This window comes from Drosophila busckii, chromosome X (genome assembly GCF_011750605.1).
Source record: "Drosophila busckii strain San Diego stock center, stock number 13000-0081.31 chromosome X, ASM1175060v1, whole genome shotgun sequence".
In the NCBI taxonomy this organism is placed as follows: Eukaryota; Metazoa; Arthropoda; class Insecta; order Diptera; family Drosophilidae; genus Drosophila; species Drosophila busckii.
This window is the reverse complement of record NC_046608.1, coordinates 15,925,509-15,953,277: the sequence shown is the minus strand read 5'-3', so window position 1 is coordinate 15,953,277 and position 27,769 is coordinate 15,925,509. Positions and strand designations below refer to the sequence as shown.

Below are 27,769 nucleotides of genomic sequence, written 5' to 3'. Positions count from 1 at the left end.
TTTGATACACGACTATAATTTATATCAAAAATTTGTATTTAAAAACTTATCTATACTAATTTATTAATTCCTTTTTTATATTTTTATATATATTACTATTATTTAATAGTATCAATACCATTTAATTTATTTTATTTTTTTTTTGTATTCATTTCACTTTTGTCTTTTAATTTATTATTAAAATTATTTTTATGATTAAATTCATCTATACTAATTTATTAATTTCTTTTTTATATTATTATTATTTAAAAGAATCGATAACAATCTATTCATTTTATTTTTTTTATTTCACTCATTTTGTCATTAAGCAATTTATTTATTACGCTTGTTGCCCATTTATTGCTGTTATTAATTATTATTATTTGCAAGTGTAAGTATGAAAGCCTCATTAATTATGTTAATGCACGCATAATGAAATATAAAGATTAATGTATTTGAATAAAATGTATACACCTGCATTTAATATTTAATAGTCAACTATTTATCAAACTGCAGCCACATGATGACTAAAATTAAATGCTGTGCATAAATTGAATTCAAGTTTTGTGGCAGAAATATTTGCATGTTGTTTGTCATATTGCAAATGTGCGCTCAAGCGTGCCGCATTTAGAGTAGCATGCCACAAAAGGATGCAACATTGGAACAGTTAGAGCGTGTGCTTTGTCTGTTTGTTAGTTGTCGCCCAGCGTTACAGCTCAACGATCTGTCAACGTCAACGGTGCGTATGATAAATTTCTTGTTATTGTGCAACTCGCGCCGCTGCTGCTGCTGCTAACAAATGTTAGCAAATAAATATAAATAAAAAGCGTAAGCGAGCGTTAAGTGTATAAACTCAAGTGCAGCTAATTACGCATGCGGTTTATATCAATTATTGGCTCTGACTCACCCCCAACCCAAACCCCAACACATCAATTTTACTTACAAGCTAAATTATATATATATCACAGTAGTGTGTCTGCTGTCGCATTGCCACAGCTTATAAAATAGGATTATTTGCAACAGCATGCAGGCTACTGCTGCTGCCATATATTAACAGACTCACAGCAACAGCAACAGCAACAGCAGCAGCAGCAACAACAACAGTTGCTGTTGCAGCTGGCACAGCCAGTAGCCATAAATAAAATTTTCCCACAACAATTTTTTTTAGCTGCTGCTTTTTTACACTCGCCTGTGCTTTATTTTTTTTTTTTTTTTCTTTTTTTTGTGTTTATATTTACAGCAGCCTGTGCAACGTTAACTTTTTAACTTGCTGTAATTTATATATAAAAGAAATATACATACAGTTCTTAAATTTTGCAACAAAAGCTGCAGTTTTAACGCTTGATCAGTTAAAAGCGCTTTTCACACCTTACTCGCTGCAACAATTAGCGTTGAAATCAGAGCTTTGCTTGTTATTTAAATTGCCGCGTAATTAAACAAACGCCTTGTCACCTTGCCACGCCCATCAGCAACAGCAGCAGCAACAACAAAGTTTCAACAAAAGAAAGTTTAAATTGAGCATAAAATTGCGGGCAGTGAGGGAAAAACAAAGTTTATACGCTCTACCTTGGGCTTCAACTTCACGTAGAGCAGCAGAGTTTTCAAAGTATTTAAGACAAACAATTAATGACACAACGATATAAATAAATAAATCGACAAGCTGTAACTTTAAAGCAAGTTTGTAAGATAATTAAAATGGCATGTATCGATAGTATCGATGTATTTGGAGCCAACTTTCAAGACACTTTTATTGATATCAATTAATTTGCTTCAATATAAATTTAAGCAGTAATTTTTTATTTGAACATATCCAAACTTATTTAATATAAATTTATATAATAGTTTAACTTTTCGATAACAAACAAACTGCTTTAATTTGAGTTTTCAAAGTATTTTAATTTATCGATAAATACTATTTGAGCATTTAACGTTGATCTAACTATTTTGTTGCTTCTATTATTATTTTTATTTTATCAATAATAATAAGCCACAACTAAAAATAATGTCGCCTAATTACTTTCAGCCCTTTAAATATTGTCTTTGTATCTCATCGCGTTTTTAATTAAACTAAGCATTTCAAAATATCTGAATAATTATTAAGCTGCACTAAATCTTGACTAATAATATATTAGTTTTGCACCACTGTGCAACAGCTGCGCGCTACTCTAGCGCAAAATCAAAAGTCACAAGTCAAGCGAATGAGTCTCGCATTACCAATGGCTGACACCTTTAGCCTGGGACACGAGCAGCTGAAAATTATCGCCGGGTGCAGAGCTCAGTGCTGATCCCTGCCACACGGCATGGCAATGGGATGGTGCGCTAGCCCGCAGTCGCCAGGGACACAAATCCTGTCATGGCAACAGCAACAGCAACAGCAACGGCAACAACAACAACAGCAACAGTGAGTGCAACAATTTTTTGGCTGAGCGCTAAGCTGGCATGGAATATTTAATTAACGCCAAGCGAACGAGCTTGCCACAGCAGCAGCAGCAGCAGCAGAGCTTAAGCTGCGGATGCGGAGTCTATAACTGTAACAGTCTATCTATGTGTGTGCTTGTGTGTGTGTGTGTGTGTGTGTGTGTGTATTACCCTAGTGTATATAAGCAGAGATTAAGTTGTTGCTGCTGCTCTGAGGGCAAACAAGGTAACTATAGTTGCTTTTGCCGTTGGATCAATAACTGTTTAGCTTGACGGCAAAGCCATTTGCCAGCTAGTCCTGCAGACCGGACTGTGCGTAAATTGTCAACGGAATCGAAGGAAACGAAGATAGAGAGTAGCAATGGTATGGACATTGTGCATCAAATTGTCTGCATAATTAATAATGTTTAATTGCAGCCGCCCAAGAAGAAGCTATCGAAGAAGGAGAAGGCGCGTCTGGAGGCCGAACAGGCTGAAATGCTGCGCATTGAAATGGAAAAGGAAAAGTAAGTGGCCACGTTAAAGAAGAAAGGAAACTCAATTAATTAGCGTATCCATTAGCTTCTGTTTTCCCCATTTCCTCCATTTGTTCTTCTTTGTCTAGCGTGTTCAATCAAGTGTCATTTGCTCCTGCTTCTTCTTCTTCTTCTTGTCGTATATTGTATTTGAATACATTCTTGCTTTCTGCCTTTACGAGCTGAATAAAGTTTTTAACTTTGGCTTTTGGCATTGAATTCGCTTTCAAGTTATTTCTTTGGCTAACTTTGATTTGTTCGCGGTATAAAAAATAGAAGAAATATATTCAGCTTTCTTTCTTTTTAACGCATTCCAAAAGAAGAGAATAAAAAAAGGAATAAGGCTTTGAAACGAAGATGCAAGATTGTAAGAAATTCTTTCTATTCTTCTGGCCTTCCGTTTTCTTGTCTTTGATTTATTCTCGTCTACATATTTCTATCTTTATCACTGCTTTAGGCGCGACAAAAACATGGAAGAAATGTATTCTGTTTTCTCTATCTCGTATTACAAAAAGAGAGAGACGAAAAAAACGGAAAAAAGTTTTGCAGAATAAGTAGAAATTCTTTGTATTCCTCTGCTCTTCCGTTTTCTTCCTTTTTTGATCCCTTTCCTTAACTGTTTTTCTCTAATTTACTCTAGAATTATGAGCAATTCTTTCTATTCCGTGATCTTTCGTTTTCTTCCCATTTTGATTCCTCTCCCTAACTCTTCTTCTTTATTTCACTCTAGACTCAAAAAGCTCGAGGAAGCGCGTCAGCGCAAAAAGCTTGAAATGGAGCAGGCCAAGCACCGTCAACAGCAGGAGGTCGCCGAGAATCGTTTACGCCGTGCTCAGCTCAAGGATAGCATGCACTTCTTCCATGCCGTCCACATGGCCATCGAGGCCATCAAGACGGGCGAACGACATCAGCGCGACTGGGAAAAGTTTATGCGCTGCAATGGTTTACCCAATGCCGCCAGTCCCAGCGATTTACGCAAGTACATACATCAATGGTATGCGGACATAGCAAAGCGACAGCTGGAAGCCCGCAATTGGCTGCTGCGCACCGATGAGCGAACGCTGCTCACGCAGGACTCACAAGTGCCCGATCTGACGCGCGTCTCGCTGCGACAGCAACAGGGCAGTCTGGGTGATGTCTATGCTCAGCGCATTAAGGAAGTGCTAGGGGTAGGTAGAGTGGATCGATCGAAATAGATAAAGCAAAATCCAAAGAATAGTTTCCATCGAAACCTTAAAGAACCCTAGGGTTCCATGCAAATTAAAATCAAAATTTGTTTATCGACGTTTTTCATTTGCTTCAATTTAATTTTAATCTTTTATTAGATACTCAACGAACTGGATGAATCGTTGCTATTTAGCAAAGAGCATACAGCGCATATAGCTGCCGATTTGCTAAAGCTAAAGACCGAGATGCGTGTATTTCTCAAAGAGCATCTGGATGAGTTTACCTACAAAACAATGTCGCATATTGAACGCGATATGGAGTAAGCGTATTCTCTATTTCTCTATTCAATAAGCTAAACTTCAAATTATTTGTAGAATAGACAGACCAGGCGTATCGAAACATATTTATAGCTCCGATGTGTTTCAAAGTTTCATATGGACTTTTTCCAAGGATGCGCAAATGTAAGTCTTGAATTATTTAAGCAGCTTCAAGATTTAGACTTTTCTTATCTATTATCCTGCACTTTAACCATTTCCTTGGCAGCGCAGTCAATCCCAAGGCACGCATAGGCGAACCCACAGCGCATAATGAAATCGACTTTCCCATTATCGAAATGAACATTTCATTGCCACCCACAGTGCAATTGCAAAGTTCAGCGCTGCGTGGCCTATGGCTAAACTACGATCACTTTAGCGACTACTGCAGCAGCTTTCAAATCAAGCATTCACGCTCAGCAAATGCGAGTAAGTGCAGCCAATCCGAACTACACGTTAATGTAATTTCTTTGCTTTGCAGCAATCTTACGGCAAACGAAACGCGAGTGGCGCAAACGCAAGGAGATACTACAGTCTATGCTAGACGAATGCGCACGCGAGATACCGCTATCGGAGCTGGAGCAGCTAACGCAGGAGCAGCATTCGGCCAGTTCGCAGCCCACACGTGAGCGCAGCTACGATGTGGACAAGCTCTACGCTCAATACGAAGATGAGCTCAACAAGGCGCGTCGTCGTGCCATCGGACCCGAGGCTTATGGCATGCTAGAGACAGATGTCAATCTTCGCAAATATCGCATCATTGGCGGTGTCTATGGCATTGACTTTTTGGAAACGCCACAGCAGGATAAACAGCTCAATGCGCGCTCGTTCATCCGCACGAGTGAGTAAAGCTCTGATTTGCATTTGATTTGAGTGCATTCAACTAAGCCAGGGTCGCCTACAGTTGCAGCTGCCAATAGTCTGGTGCACAAGGAGTACTACCAGACGTATAAGCCCCCACCGCCGGTGCTGCCCGGCGTGCGACGCTTGCCGGAGGAAATCGAAGCGGAAATGCGCATGATTGAGGCGGCATTGGATAAACTAGCGCTGGTCACACTACAGTGAGTTCAAATATATTATTCAAATCAATTATGCATTTATATATTCAATGCCAAGTTATGAGCAAAGTGTATATTGCAGTGAGGCATGCTCATGCAATAAAATCAGAGCACATCAAAATGTATTTCGTTGACTAAAAACATAAAACATTCATGGATTGTGCTTCTTAGCTTGCAGTATTATCTTTTGATAGCAAATCAGACGCTAGGCTATAATTTCCTTCAGAAACATTTCCTTCTGAGCTTCCTTGCTTCTTCCTTTCTGAATTGCTATTCAAGCTATTCATTCTGGCACTAACCAAAGTTAAGCTAAAATGCAGTTTAGAAAATATTTATAGATATAGAAAGATGAAGAAAGCAGCTTCATAGGTTATCATGTCAATATAAGAGCAATATCTATTTGTGGAAGTATTAGCCTATTGTGAAATCAAGTCTTAAGTTAAATCCAAATTGGAATATAATTGAGAGAAGTTCAAAACTATTTGAAAAGAAGCTGAAGTCAGTTAAGTTAGCTATAAAATTATAAATTTGAATTCAGGCAAACAGAGCTTTGATGCTCGAGAAGCGTTACAGCATTCGAGGAATTAAAATTCTAAGAATAAGCTTTCAAACAAAGAGAATTTAAAAATCCACTGAGAATTGCGTTTGCTTTATTTTTCGACTAGGCGTTTTTAATAGTTGAGTGCAATTGATTTTTTTTATTTATTCAACACCCCACAGACTACCCGACTCGGTTATTTGGTTTGAACCACCCGTCGCCTGTCGCTGGGAGACGCACGTGGAGACATTCGAAATGGAGCTGGCTGATGGCGTTAAGCCGGCGACGGAGCCGGAGCAAAGTGCAGCAAGCAATGCGGCGGCAACAACAGCAACGCCCACAGAGGCAACGCCCCTCTCGACCAATGCACAGCCAAGTCCATTGAAGAGTTCGCCGCGTGCCAAGCCGCGACAGCAAAAGAGCGAGCTGAGCACATTGCAAACGCTGCGAGAAGTGGGAGATTTCGATTTGCGAGCCATACCCAGCGATGTGGACTTGTATGGACTGGTCAAGGACTTTGTAGTGCCGCGACTGCCGCAAGGATTTTGCGTGCGACTGGAGCAGCAAACGCCGCAGATGGACAGCAATGGACAAAGAGAGCGACAGGTGATGTTTCTGGCGCGACAGCCGCATGTGCGTTTGGGCGTCGCAGCAGCAGCAACTGAAGCAACAACAATTGACGCAGAGGCAGCTGCGCCAGCTGCTGTGGCAGGCATTGATGCTGAATTTTTGAATACACTGGAGCCAGCTGAGCTGTTTCCGCCGCTCTGCTTTGATAAGCTGCTCAAGTTTCGACAGCTGACGCCTGTGGCGCCACGCAGTGGCAATTGCTATTTGTTCTCGCAGCTTATAGAGGACATGGATCGCTTGTGGCGTCTGCAGCTGCCACGTGAGCAGCACGAGGAGCTAATACAGCAAATTTCAGAGCAAATGTCGCCAAGCGGCGGCGGCTCCCAGGCGGACGAGACGGAGCAGCTAACGGAGGAGCTGCCAGCGCTAAGTCAAGAGCTCGTCGATGTCTTGCAACCAGCGGCAGCTGCTGCTGCTTTTGCTTACTACACGAGCATTTCATTTGTGCGCGACTCGCAGCTGCCGGCGCAAGCGACAACTGAGTCGCCGCCCAAGTCCAGTCACAGCCAAGACAGCAGTGATACGGAGGAGGAAGAGGATGAGGATAGTTTGTTGGCTCTGTTGGAGTGCGAAACGGCAGCGCAGCCGCCCGATAATCTGCAGCAGCTGCTCAGTCGAAATAGTCAAAGCGACAATAGCGACAGCGAAGCGTAGGTCATAATTTTTATACTCTCACTCTCTTTTTCACTCTCTTACTCTCTTCGTATCTGCTCTAGTCGCCGCCTCAAGCTCAGCAGCACCGCTGCCATCACTCAAGGCAAGTGGAGCACACGTGATGTTCATGACACCAAATTCAATGAGGACAAGCTCTCAATTCAGTTCCGCACTGGACGCTTGGGTAGGCTTATAAATTTATTACAAATCTTGCTTAGCTTGAAATACTTTTTATTCCAAATTAATAAATATTTATGCAATAATTTATGCAATAATTTGTGCAATAATTAAATATTGTTCTTTTCAAGCAAAGCTAATGAATGTAATAATTAATTTTACACCATTTTTATATTCTAATCATTTTTTATGGTATAATTATAAACATAAATTTTTCTTTTCACAATCAAATATTATCAATAATTTGTATGCAATTTTTAAATTATTTATTTTCCTACCCACAATAATAAGCTAATAATAAATAATTATATTTATAAGTAAATCTAATAATTGGCACTTTCGCATTTTTCAATTCTATAATTAAAACGTTTTGTTTTTCAGCCAGCAAAAATGTATTAGAAAGCTATAAACTTATTAAATGAATTTTTTTAAGAATTAGTACAATGCAATCATGAAAATTACACAATTGACTATTAAGAATTGTGCGAACGATATAAATTTAATTAATGCATTTGCATTCAGGTCTGCGCATGCATTAATTGTCAAAGCAAAACTCACTCAAGCTGCATCGTACGATTTAACAGTAAGCTGAGCGCTTTCTAAGCAGTGAAACGGTCACGCTCAACTTTAGCCGCAGCAGCGCTGAGCTGAACTTACTCACGCTCTCACTCACCGTACGAAGTGCAGTGAGCTGAGCACGCTCTCTAAGCAATGAAACGGTCATGCTCTCGTTTGGCCGCAGCAGCGCTAAGTGATCTCACTCTAAGTGTCGCTGAGCGCGACAAAATGGCAACGCTCAAGTTTAGCCGCAGCAGCGCTGAGCTGAACTTACTCACGCTCTCACTCATCGCACGACATGAGAACGCGCACTCTAAGCAACGAAACGGCCACGCTCTCGTTCAGCCGCAGCTGCAGCGCTGAGTGACGCTCTCTAAGAAACAAAACGGTCACGCTCAAGTCCAGCCGCAGCAGCAGCGCTGATCGATCGAGTGCAGTAAAGAGCAGCAAAGCAGCGACACTCACAAATGTGGGAGGCTGAGTGAATAGGAATGCACGTAGGTCAGTTTCAGTTGTGCTTGGACTCCTGGCGATTGAACAAGCAGTGCGCGAGTTATTTGTAATTAATATTTTCAATATTTCTATTATTTATGAATTAGTTAAGCAGAATTACAATTTTAAGCTTTGAATTCTGCTAGTCATGAAACTTAATTAGACTTTGAAAAATATTTTTAATGCATGCGCTTATTACTTAAATGCTTATACTTGTTTGCAGGTATTTTTGGCTTCGCTTTAAATAAATACAGCAACATGCCATATCAGACGTGGGATCTGCGACCGGATATGAAAAAGCAAGTAGAACCCAATTAAAAGAATTAATATTAAGGCTTAATACTTTTGCAGTCCAGGCACAATACTCTTCAGCTTTACTGCCTCGTTAATTAGCCTGGACATGACCATTACGGAGGGCGGTTATACCGTTAACAATTTTCAAGGCGGCAGCACACAAGGCATAACCGAAATGATTGGCAAGACAATGTCACTGCAGGAGCTGAAGGCAACGCTTATACTCTCCGCCGTAGACATATTTCCCGACGAGGATGCCTTCTGCTATACGGAGGGCTCCTGCGAGAAGAACTATGTGATGGAGCTGCACACATATGCGTGCATTTCAACGCTGGCGCTGTCGCACAACTTTAGCTGGTCGCGCTGGAATCTTCTGGCCGGCTCGAGAACCGCCGTGCTGCTCATACGTGAACTGCTGGAGGGCAAGAAGGTGCCATATTACTCAACGCTCTTGGTTACACCACTGAAGACCTCGATTATCGACTGCACTGAGGTGTCGGCGAGTTTTAATGCCGTCGGCATTGCTGGCATGGAATACTATGCGGATCTCTATCAACTCTCGCAGGCTCATGCCCAGCCCGTGAGTCTGGAGAAGCAGCGCACCATGAGTCCCATTTTGAGAGACAATGTGGCTGGCATTCTGATGGCCATAAGACCCTTGAGCCTGTGCTGAGTCGACTAGTAAACTAAACTAAACAATACTTTTTGCTTCAAAAGAAATTAATTTATGGTTTCAAAATAGTTTTAAACATATTTTTATACCAAGCAAACAGCAATGAAATTAACAAAACAAAAATAAATATTTACGCAATGCGTATGCTTAATATTTGATTTATATTGCTTAAATATTGCTTAAAAATATTTAGCAACTATAGTTAAATGAACAAATTTATTTCAATCCATTTTTTAATATTTTCAAAATATTTCTTTCTTAAAAAAAAAATAACATTATCCCATCAAATGTTTAATGCATTTCTTTAAGTTTCAATATATACATATTTCCTATTAATTTTTGCAATTCATGTATTGAAAATTCACACTAAACTATTGAAATATATATATTTTTATATAGCTAATTATTAACAGATATTTATATTGTTAAGCAATTACTTCAATTCCCCTTTCAATGCAAACTCACTACAAATAATTTCGTATTTAAACAAATCGATTAACTTTATCAAAGTTCAAGTTTGCCTTGCCAAATATTTGCTTAAATTTCTATGCATTTGCCAAATGATTTAAAATAAATCTCCAACTTTTGTTATCATATTTAACAAGTGACCAAAGTACATAATCCAAACTGACTTTTTGCCATCACTTAAGCTAACTGCCACACTTCAGGCCACACCCCGCCCGCCCCCTTTGCAATTGCACAAAGTCGAAATGAATTTCACATTTGAGTGCTGGATGTGGCCCACGTATCTTTCAACAAGTTGGTAACACTTACTTTACCTAGCCAACTGACCACACGTTTGCACAAGGCTCAAGTTCATAACATGATTGCTTTTGTCGAGTGTCCAGCTCACACTCACACACACAAACACACACACACACACACACACACACAGGCATGTGCAGAGCTTTTTCAATTAAAGCACAAAAATAAATACGAGTCTATGCACAAAGCCCAAAGCTAAAAAGAAAACAAACGCCACACACAATTTTATGCAAAATTTAAAAAAAGAGAAAAAAAAAACACTGAGCTTGCCTTGGCAGTTGTGTTAAAATATAAAATGTTAGTTTTTTGTTTTATTTTTTTATAATGCGGCTAACACAAAAAGAGAAAGAAAAAGTGTAATAAAAAGTTAAAATAAAAATATTTGAAAAAGGTCAAACAAAATAAATGCTATAGAAATGTAAAAGCTACACTCTGCTACAAGTTAAAAGTGTATAAGCGTGTGTGTGTGTGTTTGTTTGTGGGCGTGTGCAACAGTGCGTGGCAGAGCTGTGGCAAATTAGACCGACTGCCCATCGAGAGCGCTTACAACTCAGCAAATGTTGATGTAAAAAAAATTTGCAGCATTGAGCGTGAATGACTACAAAATACACTTTGTGCAAAAAATAAAGCGTAAGTAAACAAATAAATAAGTATTAAAAAAAATACAAAATATGTAAATGAATAAAATAAAAACGACAAAAAAATATTTAAAATAAAGTCATTAAAAAAAATTTTAATTGTAAATTCTTATCAAAGCTAACTTTTACTTAAAAAATATGCTATTCAAAATATGTAATTTGAAAAATATTTTAAAATTAACAAGTATTTTTAAAATAAAGTAAGTACAAAAACTCTAATTTCCAAATGTAATCAGAGCTTGCTTTTACTTAATAAAATATGCTATTCAAAATAAGTAACTTAAAAATTATTTTAAAGTTAAAAAATAAAAATATTTACAATGTTTGGTAAATAATATAAAAAATTGTTAGTTGTTAAATGCTTAAAGCTAAAAATATATAAATAATGCCACTTAATTTCGCCTAGTTACGCTTAGTTAAATTTTCGACATTTTTCAAAGTGTATAAATACACACACACTTTGGCAAAAGGCAAGCTCATTATGAATGAATAAGGCAGCAAATTGAAAAGCCCTGCAATTGCAGCTGTATGTGTGTCAAAGCGTTTCTCTGTATATATGTATGTGTATATGTATGTGTGTGTGTTTAGCAACGAGTCAACTAAATCACGCCTAAACATTTTTGTTAACGTCACGTTGCTACAACAGGCAGTTTCAATTATTTTTTTTCTTTTTCCTCTTTTTTTTTTTGTCAAGCATCATGTTGCAGTTGTTGTGGGTTATAACGAGCGTTCGCAGGTGTTCAGAGCGGAAACGGAAACGTAACTTGCACTTTTCAGCGCAGGTACGAGCCAAAAGAAAAAAATTTGCTCACACCCACACACACACACACTTCCTGCCACATAAGCCCACAAGCGAGGATTCGATGTTGCGGTTAGTAAATGACACTAGGCAAAACCAAAACAAGCGAACAGTTAAAAAAAAAAACAATAACAACAAAATAAATAGCAAACTGATATTAAGCCAAAGCAATTGAATAAAAATATTTATATCTTTCAAAACGGAATTTGATTTTGTTCAAAGTCAGCGTCAAATATGTTTAAGACCATTACAATAAGAATTGAAAGTATACGAAAGTATTAAATGTATATACGAAATAAATAAATAAAAAATATAAAAAGCTTTAATAAGGAAACAAAAATATGAATATTATATATTTAAATATAAATATATTAGAAGTTATACAACAGTCAAAAATTATATTAACAAAAAGTAGAAAGCAAAAAAAATGATAAAAATGACAATTATGAAAAAAAGAAAATAAATATAAATGAGTAACAAAATGCTTAAACTTTCAAACCGTAAATAAATATGAAAACAAATAATTAAATATACTTTTTCAAAAACTTGAAAGAAAAAAAAACAAATTAAAACTGCTTAATAAGTTTAACATGTAAATTTTACTTTAAACCATTAATTAATAAATAAATTAGCAGCTGACTTTGAGTTGATTATAAATTAAAAATATAAATTATAAAACAGACAACTATGAAAAAAAGAAAATAAATATAATTATAGTGCTACAAAATTCAAACTAAAAAATAAATATAAAACAAAATTTTAAATAACTTTTAAAACAAATTAAAATTGCTTTTAAATATATGTGCATAAAATAATTATAAAGTATATATTGAAATGAGCTAAGCTTGTACATTTTACTTTAAGCCATTAATTTATAAAAAAAAACTTGCAGCTGACTTTGAGTTGATAAATCTCTTGCTTTAGTTTTCTTTAGCTAGAGCTAAGACATATTTTCAAATTCATTGTTTAGGCCAAACTGGTTCATATCTTTTTGCATACATTCTTGCTGTTTTATTCATGTTGTGTCGCTTTTATGCATTGAATTTAATTTGGGAGCAGCGACGACTGCTTAACGTTCCCAGTGTGCAATACAAACAGTCTTTAATTATTTATTCATATGAACCTGTGTACTGTTCACTGTATGTGGGGGATGCTCGCTCATTAACAAAACAAATGCTGGCACGCGCAGTCAGACAAACTGGCGCCGCTGGCAATCGGCACGGGTCGGCCTAACCAACAAGCAGCAGCAGCAGCAGCAGCAGCAGCGAAAAATAAGAAATAAAGGGTGGGTGGTGGTTGGTGGTTGGTGGGTGGCCGCTTACATTGCTTTAGCTGTCATTGCTTAGACAGCTGGGCGCCACGAATTTGCGCTGCTGGTGACCTTCACACATACGCACACATATTGCGTATACGCCGCATGTTTCCCCACAACAACGACAAAAGCACCAAAATTGAAAGCAGAGACAACACATTAAGGCATAACTCGCTGTGAATATGTTAATTTGGAACTAAGCTGCGACTGCCTGAGCCTGAGCCTGGAGCCTGCAGCTGAGTGAGCTGAGTAGATCAGCCTGCTGGCAATTCGATTTATCAGATTTACTTTAAGCACCAGTGCTGTTATCACTAATGTTGCGTGTGTGTGCAATGCATTAGCATAGTAAGCATAAAGCTGTTACACTGCGCAAAATTAAATACAATTACGATATACATTACGATATGTACAAGGCAATGCATCGTTTTGAATAATTACGATATATGTAGCGCTGGCGCATTTCTCGACATTTGATATTTACGATATTCAAAAACGGTATGCAGCTTTACGATATTCAAAAACGATATTCGATTGCTTTTCAAGCAAATTTGTACAGCGCAAAGTTCTGTGTCATACGATATTCGCAGTTTTAAAATGCAAATTTATGAATAGCATGATGCAAACTAAAAATTATTTATAAATAATATATAATATATTTTAAAGCGCACGAATAGCATTCTGTTTGATATTCAGGCTGCATTAAACATACGATATATACATTTACGATATTCTTAATTTTAAAAAGAACTATAATTTGTTTGCTATCAAAGCTTAATGTCAATTTGAATTGATTGGATATTATATTTTACGATATTCAATTTTAATATATGCGAAATACACACACATTGCAAAGATTGTATTTTACGTTATTGAAACTACGTTATGTGTAATATGAAAATGTACATTTTTGATTAACATTATGTGAACTAAAATTTCATTTCACAAAAATTACGAAATAAACATTTACATATATGCAGCTTATTTTAATTGCTTAACTCATTGACAGCAACAATTTGGAATTGAAGTAGACAAATTTAGCCTAATTACGCAACCATGTTGTGTTGTGTGTATTTACACAAACGAAAACATAACTCTTGACAGCTATGTGGGGCGTTGAAGGGGCTGCTGGGCGTGTGTTGTCTGTTCAGCTAAAATCTAGCATAATGCCAAAATACTTTGCGACAACAGCAGCAGCAGCAGTAGCAGCAGCAACAATGACAAACAGAGCTTTATGGTCATATGTAAAGCCGAAAGAGCCCAAACACAAACTGTTCGGCTGTTGTTGTTGTTTGGCATTAAAGATTCGCGAATTTCACAGCATGGGGGCCATAACTGAAGCATTACATGTGTTAAATGACAGGCATAACTATGCATATGTAATATATAGAGAGAGAGAGAGAGAGAGAGAGAGATAGAGAGAGAGCAAGCATTTTTATTTTAATCAAGGCGCAGGCAAGCTGACGGCACTCAACAATAAATTTTTGCTGCTGCTTGAGCCTGTGTGTGTGTGTGTGTGTTGAAAAACGCTTGAAGCGCAGCGCAGCGTCGCGTTGTGCGCACAAAAGTATGCAACGTAATTTAAGTTAATAGCAACTGACTTTTGAGGTTATTTTGCCGCAATTCAAGTCTGTTCAAATTACAATTCGTTATGGCAACACTGCTGCACTGAAACAGCAGCCAGCATGCGCGCACTCTCTCTCTCTCTTTCTCTCTCTATCGCTGTCTTTGTCACTCGCTCTTTCGCTTTGTCGTCGTCGTCATGTGTGTGCGGCTGCTAGGGCTGAAGGACTTCCGCTTCGCAAGCGACACTTGAAAAATGCAGCCCATTGTTGCTGCTGCTGCAGGCACCTGCATGCTGAGATAGACTTTGCGTTCACCCACACACCAACACACACATGCATGCCACATGCCACATGTGTTAGTGGCAAGCACATTGTTTGTCAGCATTTGCTTTTGTTGTTGTTGCTGCTGCTGCTGCTGCTGCTGTTACTGCTGCTGGTTGTGCTTTAGCAATTTGCGTCAAATTTCGAGTTTAAGTGTCAATTACAACAAGCAAAACAACGCGAGCACTTTCGATTGCCACGACTACCGCTGCTACGGGCTCCTGCTGCTGCTGCTGCTGCTGCCATGTGGCAGCCATTGTTGTAGCTGCTGCAACGCTTTACACCTGTCTGTCTGTCACACACACACACAGCCTAGTCAGCTAGCTAGGCACCACAGCCAGGCAATGCGCTTGCCACTGTCAACGTTCGTCAAGCTGTCAAGCTTTAGCTTTTCATTTAAATTTTTTATTTATATATAAATTTTTTTTCCTGTTCGCTTGTTGTTATTCTTCTTGTTTCTTTTAATCATACCCTGCGTATACTTGTTATGCATCTTGTTAGTTAAACCTTTTGCACAGCTTTCTACATATAAAATTTTGTAATTTACTAAGAATGCATAACAAGTATATATGGTAAATATATAAAACAGAATATATGCCAAATATATAAAACAAAATTGTATGTAAAAAAGTTTATGCAACAGATCAAACAAATATATGCAAATTATTAAAAAAAAATAAAAAAAATATGTATTTATAAGTTAACAGTAGTAACAATAAGAACTCAATATATAAAAAAATATAAAATATAATATAAAATATAATATAAAATAAATATAAAAAGCATGTCTGCAATTTATCAGAGTGAATTAAAACTACTTGTATAACAAATAAATAAAATAGCACTAAAAATCGTTGCAGAAATAAAAATTTAAAATATAATAAAAATATTAATATAAAAGTTTATCTGCATTTTTCCTCTGCACTTCTCTATGACTTGGAAAATTAGTTTGCAAAATTATAAAATATAATAAAAAAAAATATTATTTAATATAAAAAATAACCTAAATAAATCGTTAGCTTAAACTTAAAGTTTATACAAAATTAGTACTAAATTATAAAATATAAAATTAAAATAAAAAATATTATATTAATATAAAAAGTTTGCCCGCATTTTCTGTGGACTAAAATCTAAAAGTTTTAAAATAAGTATACATTTTTATATTTTTAAGCAACACTTGCTACTAAATCGATGAATTTAACTATTTGTTTAACAATTTTGTATGTTTAAAATTAAAAATGTAGTTTTGATACTCATAATTTATAATATTTTTATATATTTGCTGTCTTGCAGCTTAATAAGAAAATGTAATGCCGCTGAGATTTATTGTTTGCTTATTTATTTTTAGTGTTTATATAGCTACTATATTTTAGCTAATATAGCTGCTTACTTTAGTCTAATGTAAAGCAGCTCTGACTACACTTATTTGATTTTTAGGCTAGCTACTTGCCTTCCCACTTGGCATTTGCTTTTATTATTTTTTGTTGCTTTTTTTTTAACACTAAAACTTGCTACGTTTTTAACCTCAATACTTTTGATGTTGTAGTTGTTTTTGTTGGATGCTGGCAGCAGGCACCTTGGCTTGAAATATGTGTCGTGAATTCGCATATGTGTGTGTGTGTAATATGCTTTTATATATACGTGTGTGTGTGTGTGTGTGTGTGTGTTTGCATGTTAAAATTTGACTTGCCTTCATCAAGCTGCGACTCGTCGTCGTCGTCGTCTCTCTCTCTTTCTTTTGCGCTGTCTCTCTTGAGGCTGACGACGACTTTTGACTTTCGACGCTGTCACTTTGACACAGTTGATTACAGCGCCACCTAGCGACCGCACGCAACTAAACAAGCTTAGCTGTAGCAACAGCAGCAGCAGCTGCTGCTTTGGTTGCTTTGCTTGTGGGCAGGGTGAAGGCAAATGCTTTGCCACAGCTATGGCAATATTTATGCAAATGTCGCCACGAGGACACAACACACACACACACACACGGGCAAACATATGTGTGTATGTGTGTGCATACATATGTAATTACGCGTGTAAAGAGTCTAGATTAACTACATTTTGTAATTTATGCATTTGATTAAAACTTATGCAGCCAACACAGTTGTTAGTTTTGATTACAAAGCAGCGAAAGTGCGAGAGTTGAAGCAAGAGAGAGAGAGAGGGAGAGAGCTTAGTGTTTTTTTTTTTTTTTTTTTGGCTTCATTTCTATTCAGTCTGTTGTGTATTTCAAACATAAAGCAAAACCATCAGCTTTGAAGCCTTTTCAAAGTTAAATAAACCAAAGCATTGCGCTCTGCTCTTTTATAAATTCTTAAGTGTATTGCTTTTATTTTCTTCAGTACTTTATTTGCAATTAACGTTTAGCATAATAATTTTTATGCTTTTTTTACACATTATACAAAAAAATTGCCTCGTCTTAGGCACAGTCTTTCTTTTTAAACAAAATAAAGTATATATTTACTTATTATCTTAGTCGCTTTTTTTATTTTAAAGTAAAAGAAAAATTGTATGCTAATTATTTAAATAAATTTATTAATATTATTTTTTTTCATATTCTTTTTTAATGTTTGCTTTTAGTTTCAGTTTGTTTTTGCTGAATGTTTATTATTTAGTTTAATCGAATTTTACTTTATTATTTATTTGATAATTTTAATAATTGTTTAAATGATTTACAAATGTCAATTACTTAGATAAGACTAATTAACAAAATTATTCGAATACTTAAACATGCATATGCATTTATTTTTTATATGTGATTTCATTTGTTAAATGTTAAATGTATTTTTATTTATTTTTTAGCTCATGTAAAACGGCATTAAAATTATTTTTAATTATAAAATTATAAAAAAGAAATTCTTAGGCATTTTGCAGCTTAAATTCACGACTTTAAATTGTGCATACTGGCGTATACTTAATTTGTGATGCTCACATTGCCAGGCAGGCAGGCAGCAGCAGCTGCGTTTGCCGCTTGCCACAAATGTGGGGCAATGAGGCGTGGGCATGGCAGTGGTGGTGGTCTGACCTCAAGCAGGTAGCGCTCAACAAAATATTTGCACAAAAGGCAACTTCTTAAAAGTGGGCTAAGCAACAACAACAACAGCGACGAGATGAAATAGAAAGAAGAGAGCACAAGCAAAAAAATGTATGCCTAGCTCTGTCTGCACACACGTGACACATAGCACAAAGTGGGTGTGCGTGTGTGTGAGTAGATAATTTTGAGCAGCCTGCACGTACTCAGGAGATGCTCAGGTTGCTGCAGCATCAGCCACAGCAGCAGCAGCAGCAGCAGCATCTTCTTTAGCGCAATAAAATAGAAAGAATTTCTTACAAGCTGATGAAAAGGAAATGACCACAAATTGCCAAGCAACAAATAAAACACACTCGGGGGCATATATATAATGCATGTGTGTGTGTGTGTGCGTGTGTGACTTTCTCGTATGATTTAACGTATTTAATAGATACTTGCGTAAAGCTCAATGCTGAACTCAAGTAAAGTCCGTACATTCGATGGCGTGTTAGAGAAAAGTTCAGCAAACCCTAAACGCGCTGCTTGCACGCGCTCTATCTCTCTCTCTCTTACTCTATCTCTCTTTTCACTCTTACACTGCGTGCGTGTGTGTGTGTGTGTGTGTAAGAAAATAATTAAAACTTTTCGTGATTTCGTGCCAGTAGCGGCGATTTTTCTCAATTTAAAATGTATGCGAGCAACAACAACAACCACGCTAACTGTCTGCACTATGGGCTATTTTGGCAGTTTACTGCTCAATAATATTATAGTTAATACATTAAAATATAATGCTATAAGCCCAAATTATCAGCAGCATCAACCGAATGCAACTTTATAGTTTTCCTCAAAATTTAAGCGTCCTCAACAGAAATATTCATTTTAAAAATAATGCAAATAAATAAATAAAATTTTTAAACAATTTTCATTTTTTTCGTAAGATTTTTTAAGCAGCTATTTAATTTTAGTGTTATTGCATATAATTAATTAACTTTCTCTTGTACAATATAAAGGAATTAATATTCAAAAAGGTTTCTTCTTTGAATATTTTTTTTCAAATTTTTGTATGAATTTTCTCTTTTTTTTTTAAATAAATAGAAAAAGCGTTAATAGTTAAAAAATTAAAATATTCCTAATTGCTATTCACTTTATTAATTGTCTTAAGCCTTAAGAATAGAATGTTTTGCAAGTTTTGTTTTGAATTTATTTGTTACCGTTCTAATTTTTATTCATATAAGTAATAGAATCTATGTTGAAGATATTCTTCATTTATTTTATGTAAACATTTTATGTAAAAATTCAAACATGAATTTAGCAATTGAGGTTTGGCAAAAATGTTGTTTAATTGCCCATAGTGCAGTGACTGCAGCTGCTTTAAGGCTTAATTGTGTGTGTGTGTGTGTGTGTGTGTGAGAGTGTTTGAGTGTGTGTTTGTGTGTCTGTGTGCCTTGCACCCACAACACACTCACTTTTGATTAGTTATTGCTGTTTGGCCCTGTTTGGCCAACATTCGTGCCGTTTTTGATTAGCAGCAATTTTTCGTATTACGTTGAGTTTTTTTATTTTTTTTTTTTTCGATAATCGACGCGCTTTCAAATTGCTTCCTTAACATTTTCAGCTATTTTGGTTGTTTCCTGATGCTTTTTTAATTTTCTTTTATGCCAATTGCAATTGATTTATTGATTATGCATAACCTTTAAAGTTAAGTAAGCTGTAAGACTTTTTCGTCGAACAATTTGCACGCATTTCTTATTTCTAATTTTTCTATTAGCAAAGTAAATGGCGACGCTTCTATGTGAGCACGCCCACCTCAACGTAAGGCTAAAAATAAATGATATAAAAACTATAACACACGTCTATATAGATGCGCCCAAAAATCAAATTAAATACACGCATACGAGAATCAAAAACTAAAACTACACGCGTTAGTTGGCTATAGGTATAAATATATAAAGATATAGCTAGATAGCTATAGATATACGGATAAAAATCTATTTACATTATGAACACAATAAATTGAGGGTAACATTTCGGAATAGGGTAGACGAATTTATTGAAGAGCTTGCAAGATTCCATAAATATTTTTTTATATTCAATTATTTATAACGCAGAATTTTTAAAACTAAGATAAACCGATCTCTAGCAAGAACTTTTAATAATATTAATTCTTTTAATTTGAACCGAATTTCATTCACTTTGTGCTTAACAATTCCCTGCTTTTCATTTAAATAGCTTTATGCCTACTATTCTCTATATTTCCATCAGTCAATCCTTTGCTCTCCCTCTCAGCAACAATAAATCAATCTCTGTCTCTGCTCCATAATCTCTCCCAGCCGTAGAGTCTCTTAAATAGCATTTAGTAGTCATTAAAATCTTAATTTTATCAAGGCTATCAATTTCCCCGCCCTTTGCTCACACAAGGTCAACAACAGTCGAACCTAGGTCAAGTTAAAAACGAAAAAACAAAAACAATTATTATATTTAGCGTTACGATTTGTGAGCAATTTATTGCGACAGTTTTATGACACGGAGTCGCTCCACGTTTTTTTGTTGTCAATGGACATGCATGTACTATAAAAATTAAGGCACTTTTTTTATTGGGAGGGGGAGGCCCTCAAGCGATGTTCTCGCCAGTTGAACTAAACTGCTATAAATAACATTTGATGATTTATCAATTTAGTTCGTAAGTATGTGTGTGCGTTTGTCTTTAGCGCGTGAGCCTATAAAATATAAACATAGAAACACCCACACACACACAGGCAGGCGCACACACAGACACATATGTATGCTGGCCTATTTTTCAATTTGTTTGATTTCGTTTGCCAATTTTCGACTTGTGTTAGATTCATTATATTGATGTGTCAGACAGCAAGCGCCACAACCTTTGGCTCTACACCTGAATGCTTTATTAATGAGCTGGCTAAAGCTAAATGTGCCTTGACTATAAAGACATAAACAGTAGATGCAAAAAATGCATCATTTTGTATCGATAAAGGAATCTAATTTATTCTAATTGAAAGCAAGTTTCAAATGCGATGCAATTAAAGCGATTTATTTATATTAAATCAAATCGATTGTATCGATACAAATAATTTAGCTTGTGCATTTTGATTTATTCTAATTAAAAGCAAGTTTAAGTGTAGAAATTCAAGCTACACTGAACTTAAGCAAATCCTTTTTTTTCAATATATTGATTTTAGTGCAGCATTTTATATCGATTGTATCGATAAATGAATCTAATTCATACATTCGAATTTATTTTAATTGAAAGCAAGTTTAAAATATTTCAATTTCCTATTGAATTTAGGCAAATTCTTTTTATAAAAAAATTTAATTTAAACGACGAATCAATTGTATCGATAAAATAATTTAGCTTGTGCATTTTGATTTATTCTGATTAAAATAAGAAATTTCAAGCTGCTTTATGAATTCAACTTTTCGTGAAGAAAACGATTGTATCGATTGGTATTTAATGTCATTTTAATTAAGTTTTATTTATTTTCAATTAAGCTATGCTTCGAATAATCGCTATCTCAATAACTGGCTGTCAACAATGTCAACACTGGCAACAACTCAATAACCAGACGAACGCTTCTTAACCAGAGCTCAGCTTCCGTTGCTGTTTTTGTTTTCTTGCTTTTCAGCTGATATACATATATGTATGGGTATATAGTATATTAATTGCTTTATGCTTTGAACTGTACCCCCATCAACTTCAATCGCTGGTCAACATTGCAGTCACTTGGCAAATACACCAGCTGCCTGCAATATTTTCATTTCATTTCACTCAAACACATGCACACACTCACACGCATACATACATACAAATAGCCGTACATGGGGTACACATGTACACAAGCATGTGCATGTTAATTTCATTTCCTTAAACAACTCTGCAATGCCTTTATACTTGGTCTCTCTCTCTCTCTCTCTCTCTCTCTCTCGCTCTCGCTCTCTATCGCTGGCTGTCTCTTTATGTTAACCCAATGTGGACACTCAATCAAGCAGCGTTCTTCCTCTTGCTCCCGCTCAAGCTCTCTTTCCCCTCTCGGCGTTTTATAAAATATGCAGAGTTGCCGGTGTTTGTAAAAGGTCAGAGCAAATAAATTGCATTATTTGTAGAAATTGAGACACATTAATTCATTAAGCTATTTAAACACTTTTACATTTTACATTTAACGTAAATTAAAAGCTTCGCCATTTAATAACGTTAAAATAAAAATTAAGTACTTCAATTTGTTTTCAATTCGAAAATGATTTGATAGATAGATTTAAATTTCAAATTTTTATATTTAATCAATTTTCTTAATTTAAATATTAAATAAATTAAATTAAATGTTTAAAGTGTTTTATTTTAATGCTTGCATATTTATTCAGAATTCATTTATTATATGATTATATAAATCAAATTAGGCCGAGTTTGATTTTAATAAATATTTAATTTAATTATAATAATGAATTCTTCTAATCTAAATCTAGTTTTAGAATTTATTAATATCAGTTTACTGCCAACTAAACTTGAATGAAAATAAATTTCAACAAAACGTTAAAATATATTTTAGTGCTGCCTACAGAAGCCAAAAAAAAATCTGCGCTACTTTGTTGTAACAACAAACTACATATGCAAAAAAAAAAAAAAAAAAATAGAAAAAAAACGAACCTAAAAAAAGCGCAGCAAACTCGAATGCGAATTAAAAATAGAAAAGTAAAAAGTGTAATGAATGCAACTGCCGGCGAGGCAACAACAACAAATAAACAAAGTGAGCGAAAACACCAATAGCAACAATAACAACAACAACAACAACAAGATCATTAAATTAAAAATAAAACTTACATAAATTTTCTAAGCAACGCAACATCGAGCGTTTTTTGTCATTTGTCACACCCAAAGGAAAAAAACTAAATAAAAACTAAAAACATAGTTTTTATTTTTGGATAAAAATCTAAAATTGCACATTAGTGTGCATAACAACATATTTTTGTTAAATAGGTTAATTATAAAAAAAAAATGCACATAAATCCTTGTCAATTTAAGCGTAACCAATTGCCTGTCCATCGAATTAGATTTATAGACAAGCGAGTGCATATATTAAATATAAGCAACCAAAATAACAACAAAGGCTAAGGCAAAGGCATTTAGTGTTTGCCATTAACTTAGGCAAACAGTCGACACTTGTCGTCACAGTTCAAAATGTCGCTGTCGCTGTATCTCTCTCTCTCTCTCTCTCTGTATTGCTGTTGCTGTGTGTGTATTTAGACATCAGCAGTTGTGGCAGCAGCAGTCGTGCAACGCATTGATAGTACTACCAAATTCCAGGCACATACACACAATAAGCTCTGTGACACAGCGTGGGTTATGCGTTGGCCTAAGCAACAAAGACTCCAACGTGCCATAAAATTCAACAAAAACCGGGACTTGTTATGCGCACAGAGCACCAAAAATACAAGACCAAGTACCCAAATATCAGGTGTATATGGGGTGTATAAGATAGCAAAAATAATTTCTTACATTAAGTTGAGTTTTTTTTTTGGCTTTAATTAAAACAATTGCAATATTTCATGCTCTACTATTAAATGTTTATATATATTTATTACTTTATCTCTAGCTAACCTTTAAAATATGTTCTAAATCTATCTATGATATTGTGAACAGTGAAATACGCTGAAAAAGTTTATCGATATAATCGATAATATTCTACTAAATGTTAAATAGTAACTGCTCTACTCTATTATATTTCTAAATAGCTACCTCTCTGTCTAGTTAAGCTTTAAAAAATATTTTAAATAATTTTGCCGCTTTTATGCATTTGGGATACGATTATTTTTTGAAATAAGCATAACAAGTTTATCGATATAAACGATAATCTTCTGCTTAATGTAAAATAGTAAAATTTATAAGTGCAAGAACTAAAAAATGCTGTATTTATAATAAATTGTGCTAAGCTTTCAAAAACTAAAACAGTCAGCTAAGAAATAATATAAATTATAATAATTTCCAATAAATTGGTATAGCTTACTATTTCTTGCTCTATGTCTAGCTAAGTTATTAAACTTTTAGTACTGTTGTTTAATTTTAGTTCGAAAATTCAGCGTATATCTATGCTGAAATAAGTTTATCGATAGTAACGATAACAGTCAGTTAGAAAATAATATAAATAGATTTTAGATGAATATACATATGTTTATAATTTTTTTGCTTTTATTTTTTTAGCTTTTATTTTTGAACATTTTGCTAGCTAAACAGTTCTTCGATCATTTGTTAGTTGCAACTATTGTTACTGTTGCTCGGTGCTGGGAGCAGCTTTGGCACTCAGCGCAGAGCACAAAGTTGGACTTGAAAATGGCATTTGGCTTGGACTGCTCGGGACTGCTGCTGGGCGCTTAGTCTGGGCCAGGGCTTTGGCTGTAAATTAAATACAGGAAGCGCGCACACAGCGTGCGAAGCGAATGAGGAGCGAGGAGGCGCAGGCAAGGCATACGCAAAAAAGGACGCACAATTTGAGCGTTTAGCAACAATGTAGCAAATGCCAAATGTTACTGCGAATATTTCGCTATAGCCGAGAATGTTATTTTGGCTTTCTGTTGTTCTGTTCGTTGTTGTTGTTGTTGCATTTTCATTTTCATACTTGTTTTTGTTTTCTGCGTGTGTCTGTCTGTCTGTATGTCTCTCTGCAACAAATTTGCACACAAAGCGAGTTTCATAAAACATAAGCAAAGCCAGTGGCTATGTGCATGTCCAAAAAATTGTATAGCGCAGTGTTTATGAGCACTTTAGCTTTAGCTACGGTTCGTTGTTGTGCGGTCCCCATACGCCCATAATCAACATCATTCACATTTACGAGTGAACGCAGCAGCAGCAACAGCAACAGCAGCTGCTATGTACATAGCTGTTGCTTCTACTACTTAAACCCCAAGCCTACCCCCCCAGTCCATACCCACGGCTATTGGCACGCTTGATGTTGGCCTGTGGCCAAGCGCTTTCTTTTCTTTTTACTTTATTATTGTCCATGATTTGCTTTTGGGCTCATAAAATCCAAGCAAATTGAATTTTTTTTTTCCTCGTACCGTTTGCCTTTGTCGTTGCTTTGGCACAGAGAAGAGATAACGTTACTTGCTTTTCCTCGTTTGCCTGCTTATTTTGTGTGCAATTACTTGGCACACGTGACGTATGCTTAATTATGCTAAATACATTGCGCATACGCGCAGGTGTACGCTGCGTTTAAATTTTGTCGCCACATTTAATTCAATTCCTCTCGTTGAGCTGCCGCACTCAAGCGCTTCAAGTATATAAAATTCACATTTTATCGTATGTGTGCGGCAAAAAGTGTGAGCTCTAAGCTGATTCTCAATGCAGCAACGTTGCAAAGGGACTTAGAGCGATAAAAAGATTAAAGCAAATTGCTAAACGTAGCATCTTTAACAAAGCGATACTTTAAATGCAAGCATGTAATTTAGATAAATTTGAAATTCAATATTATAGATATTGATCAATGAGTTTGATGCAATTGATTTTATATTGTCTGCATGTTTACTACCAACTTATCGATACTATCGATAACTGGTAAGCATATTTAAAGCAAGTACATAAAGAAACAAACGTCTTGTACATATTTAAATAAAACTTAGCTATATTCTAATTATATATATTTAATATTATATGATATTAATAGAACATTTTGTACTCACCCTAGTGCATTTGTATTGTTTTTGTTGTGTAGTTAAATTTCCGTTGAAGTTTTAGATTTTTTGCATACGAGTTTATATGGATTATATGATTTAATCATAGATTGCTATTTGATAGTTAAGTAATACCAGCTAGTATATCGTCTATGTATAAGTAAGTTTTTCTTTTTCTTTCTTTTTCTTTTTCTTTTGATTATATTTATAGCACGAAGGAGCGCAGGCTTTGGGAAAACGACGTAGCACAGTTAGAAGTTACGTTAAACTTTGCTCAAACAGCATACATACATATACAATGTACGTATGTATGTGTGTGTGTGTGTCTATAGATATGCTCGCTGGTTTACGCTTTAGTTAGTTTTCGTTTGCTGTTTGCACATTCTTAGTTTGAAGCACATTATCAACTTTTGATTTGCTGGTTCTGTTGCACGTCAAAAAAAAACAAAACAAAAGAGTTAAAAAAAATTATATATAGTTGTTGTTTTATTTTTGCTTTACACACAATACACGCGCGCACTTTTGTTTACGTTCTCATAAATACATATGCGATATATATATGTTTCACTTTCGACGTGTGAATAATTTTGAATGAATTCACATTGCACTCTGTGTTTATATTTTAATTCAATTTAAATTTATATATTTTATATTTTTTGCTCTGTCATTTTATGCATTTTTTTTTTATTTATTTATAATTACTTGGCTGTTGGCTTAACGAGCTTGTTATCTATTTTTCTTGCTGCGAATTTTTTTTAGATTCATGCTGCTTGCTGTTGTTGTTGTTTTTGTTGTTGTTGGGGAGCAGCGGTTCATTGCGGCCACTTGGACATTTCCAGCTCATTGAACGCGCTCCATGAATATTGAAAGCAGCTCTAGGTGTTGGGCTCAGCCTCAATGCTCCTGCTCTGCTCTGTTCTCGTTCTCGTTCTGATTGTTGTTGTTATGGTTGAGCCTCGCCTGCAATGGCAAAAACGGAAATTTTTTTTATCGGATTTACCATAAATTTGCAACAATAAATGGCAAATTGTGCGCGCGGCCATAATTTGTGTGTGTGTGTGTGTGTAAATTCCCATTAGCGGCAGTAAAGGCCACACCTTCAAGCCCCAATCTACTAATTAAGCTTTAAATACTTGGTTTAACGCATTTAAATTTTGCATAAGCGCACATTATTTTATAATTATTCATTTGCAAGCATTAGAGGCTTTAAAAATTTTACAACGTTTACGAAATAAGTTTAAAATTGATTTTAGGCTTAACAATAAAACATTTGCAATTTGTAGAGTTTATTTGAACATAATGTAAGCAGTTTAGTTTATTTAGGAATACACAGCTGAGAGTTTTATTATGAAACAGAAACTAAATATTTCAAATTAATTAATAAGTTCGCTTTATAATATTAAAATATTTAAGAAAAAACAATATTCGCTTAAAGAAAACTTCAAAAATTGATTGAAACTTACTTCAAGTTCGCTTTACGATATTCAAATTGTTACATAGTTAAGAAATATACTAAATTATAAAAATTGTTTACTTTGAAGCTATAGCTTTAATTTAAAACAAATTCAAAGCTGAATATAATTTTAAAATGAAGTAACTTTGTTGCTTTCGCAGCAAAATGCTTTTAATTATTTAGAGCAAAGCCCGAGTACCTACTTACAATTAAATTGACATCAAATTGCAGCAGTATTCAGTTGAATTTCGCAACTGTTTGTTGACTCCAGGAGGAGTCTCTAAGCCCAGAAGCTTTTTTAGCTCTACGCAAGGCTTTTAAACTTGTCATGCATATATTGATACAAGTACGTTGAGGTGAGGGGGAGGGGAGAGTACTTGTCGAATTTGCCTGGCGGTTACTGTCAGCACGAAAATGCGAGCAAGCCTCCCAAGTAGCAGGCACAGCAGCAGCAGCCTGCCTCAAGGCATAAACACCCACCCACCCACACAGCCGCCCAACCAACCATGAAGCAGCAGCAGCAGCAGCCGAAATTTGCACACTCGACGGAATTTTCAAGTCTTATATCGTAACGTAACGTTAAGTGAACGCGCTAAAGTAGCAGCGACATTGTCTTTTCTCTCTCGCATTCATTCATTCAATCTTTCTTTTGCTGCTTTCTTTTGTTTTTTTCTCTGGTTCGGGCTCTGGCTCTGTGTGTTGCACTTGCCATTTCCGGCCAATGTGGCAGCCATTTTGATCGTTAAGTAGCAAACAACATGGCAAACAAAAAAA

The 27,769-nt window shown here is 35.5% G+C and overlaps 1 protein-coding gene and 1 long non-coding RNA gene across 3 annotated transcripts in view; one reads left to right on the top strand and one right to left on the bottom strand.

The window, feature by feature from the left end:
• LOC108607124 overlaps positions 1-27,769 on the bottom strand; it is a 30,350-nt gene that overhangs the window by 1,892 nt on the left and 689 nt on the right. The window contains exon 2 of the long non-coding RNA XR_001915482.1: positions 25,552-26,502. This is a non-coding gene — a long non-coding RNA (uncharacterized LOC108607124). The remainder of the gene's footprint in view (positions 1-25,551; positions 26,503-27,769) is intronic.
• Positions 2,721-9,467, top strand: LOC108607123 (axonemal 84 kDa protein). 2 transcript variants are annotated; one of them, XM_017997759.1, is made up of 11 exons: positions 2,721-2,903; positions 3,643-4,081; positions 4,238-4,398; positions 4,454-4,540; positions 4,623-4,822; positions 4,875-5,234; positions 5,298-5,454; positions 6,172-7,269; positions 7,336-7,457; positions 8,724-8,799; positions 8,852-9,467. In XM_017997759.1, exons 1-11 carry the CDS (start codon positions 2,875-2,877, stop codon positions 9,465-9,467), a joined length of 3,345 nt encoding a protein of 1,114 aa, XP_017853248.1. In that variant the 5' UTR covers positions 2,721-2,874. The 2 variants fall into 2 exon arrangements, with proteins under 2 accessions (XP_017853248.1, XP_017853249.1); XM_017997760.1 differs by lacking the exon at positions 4,454-4,540.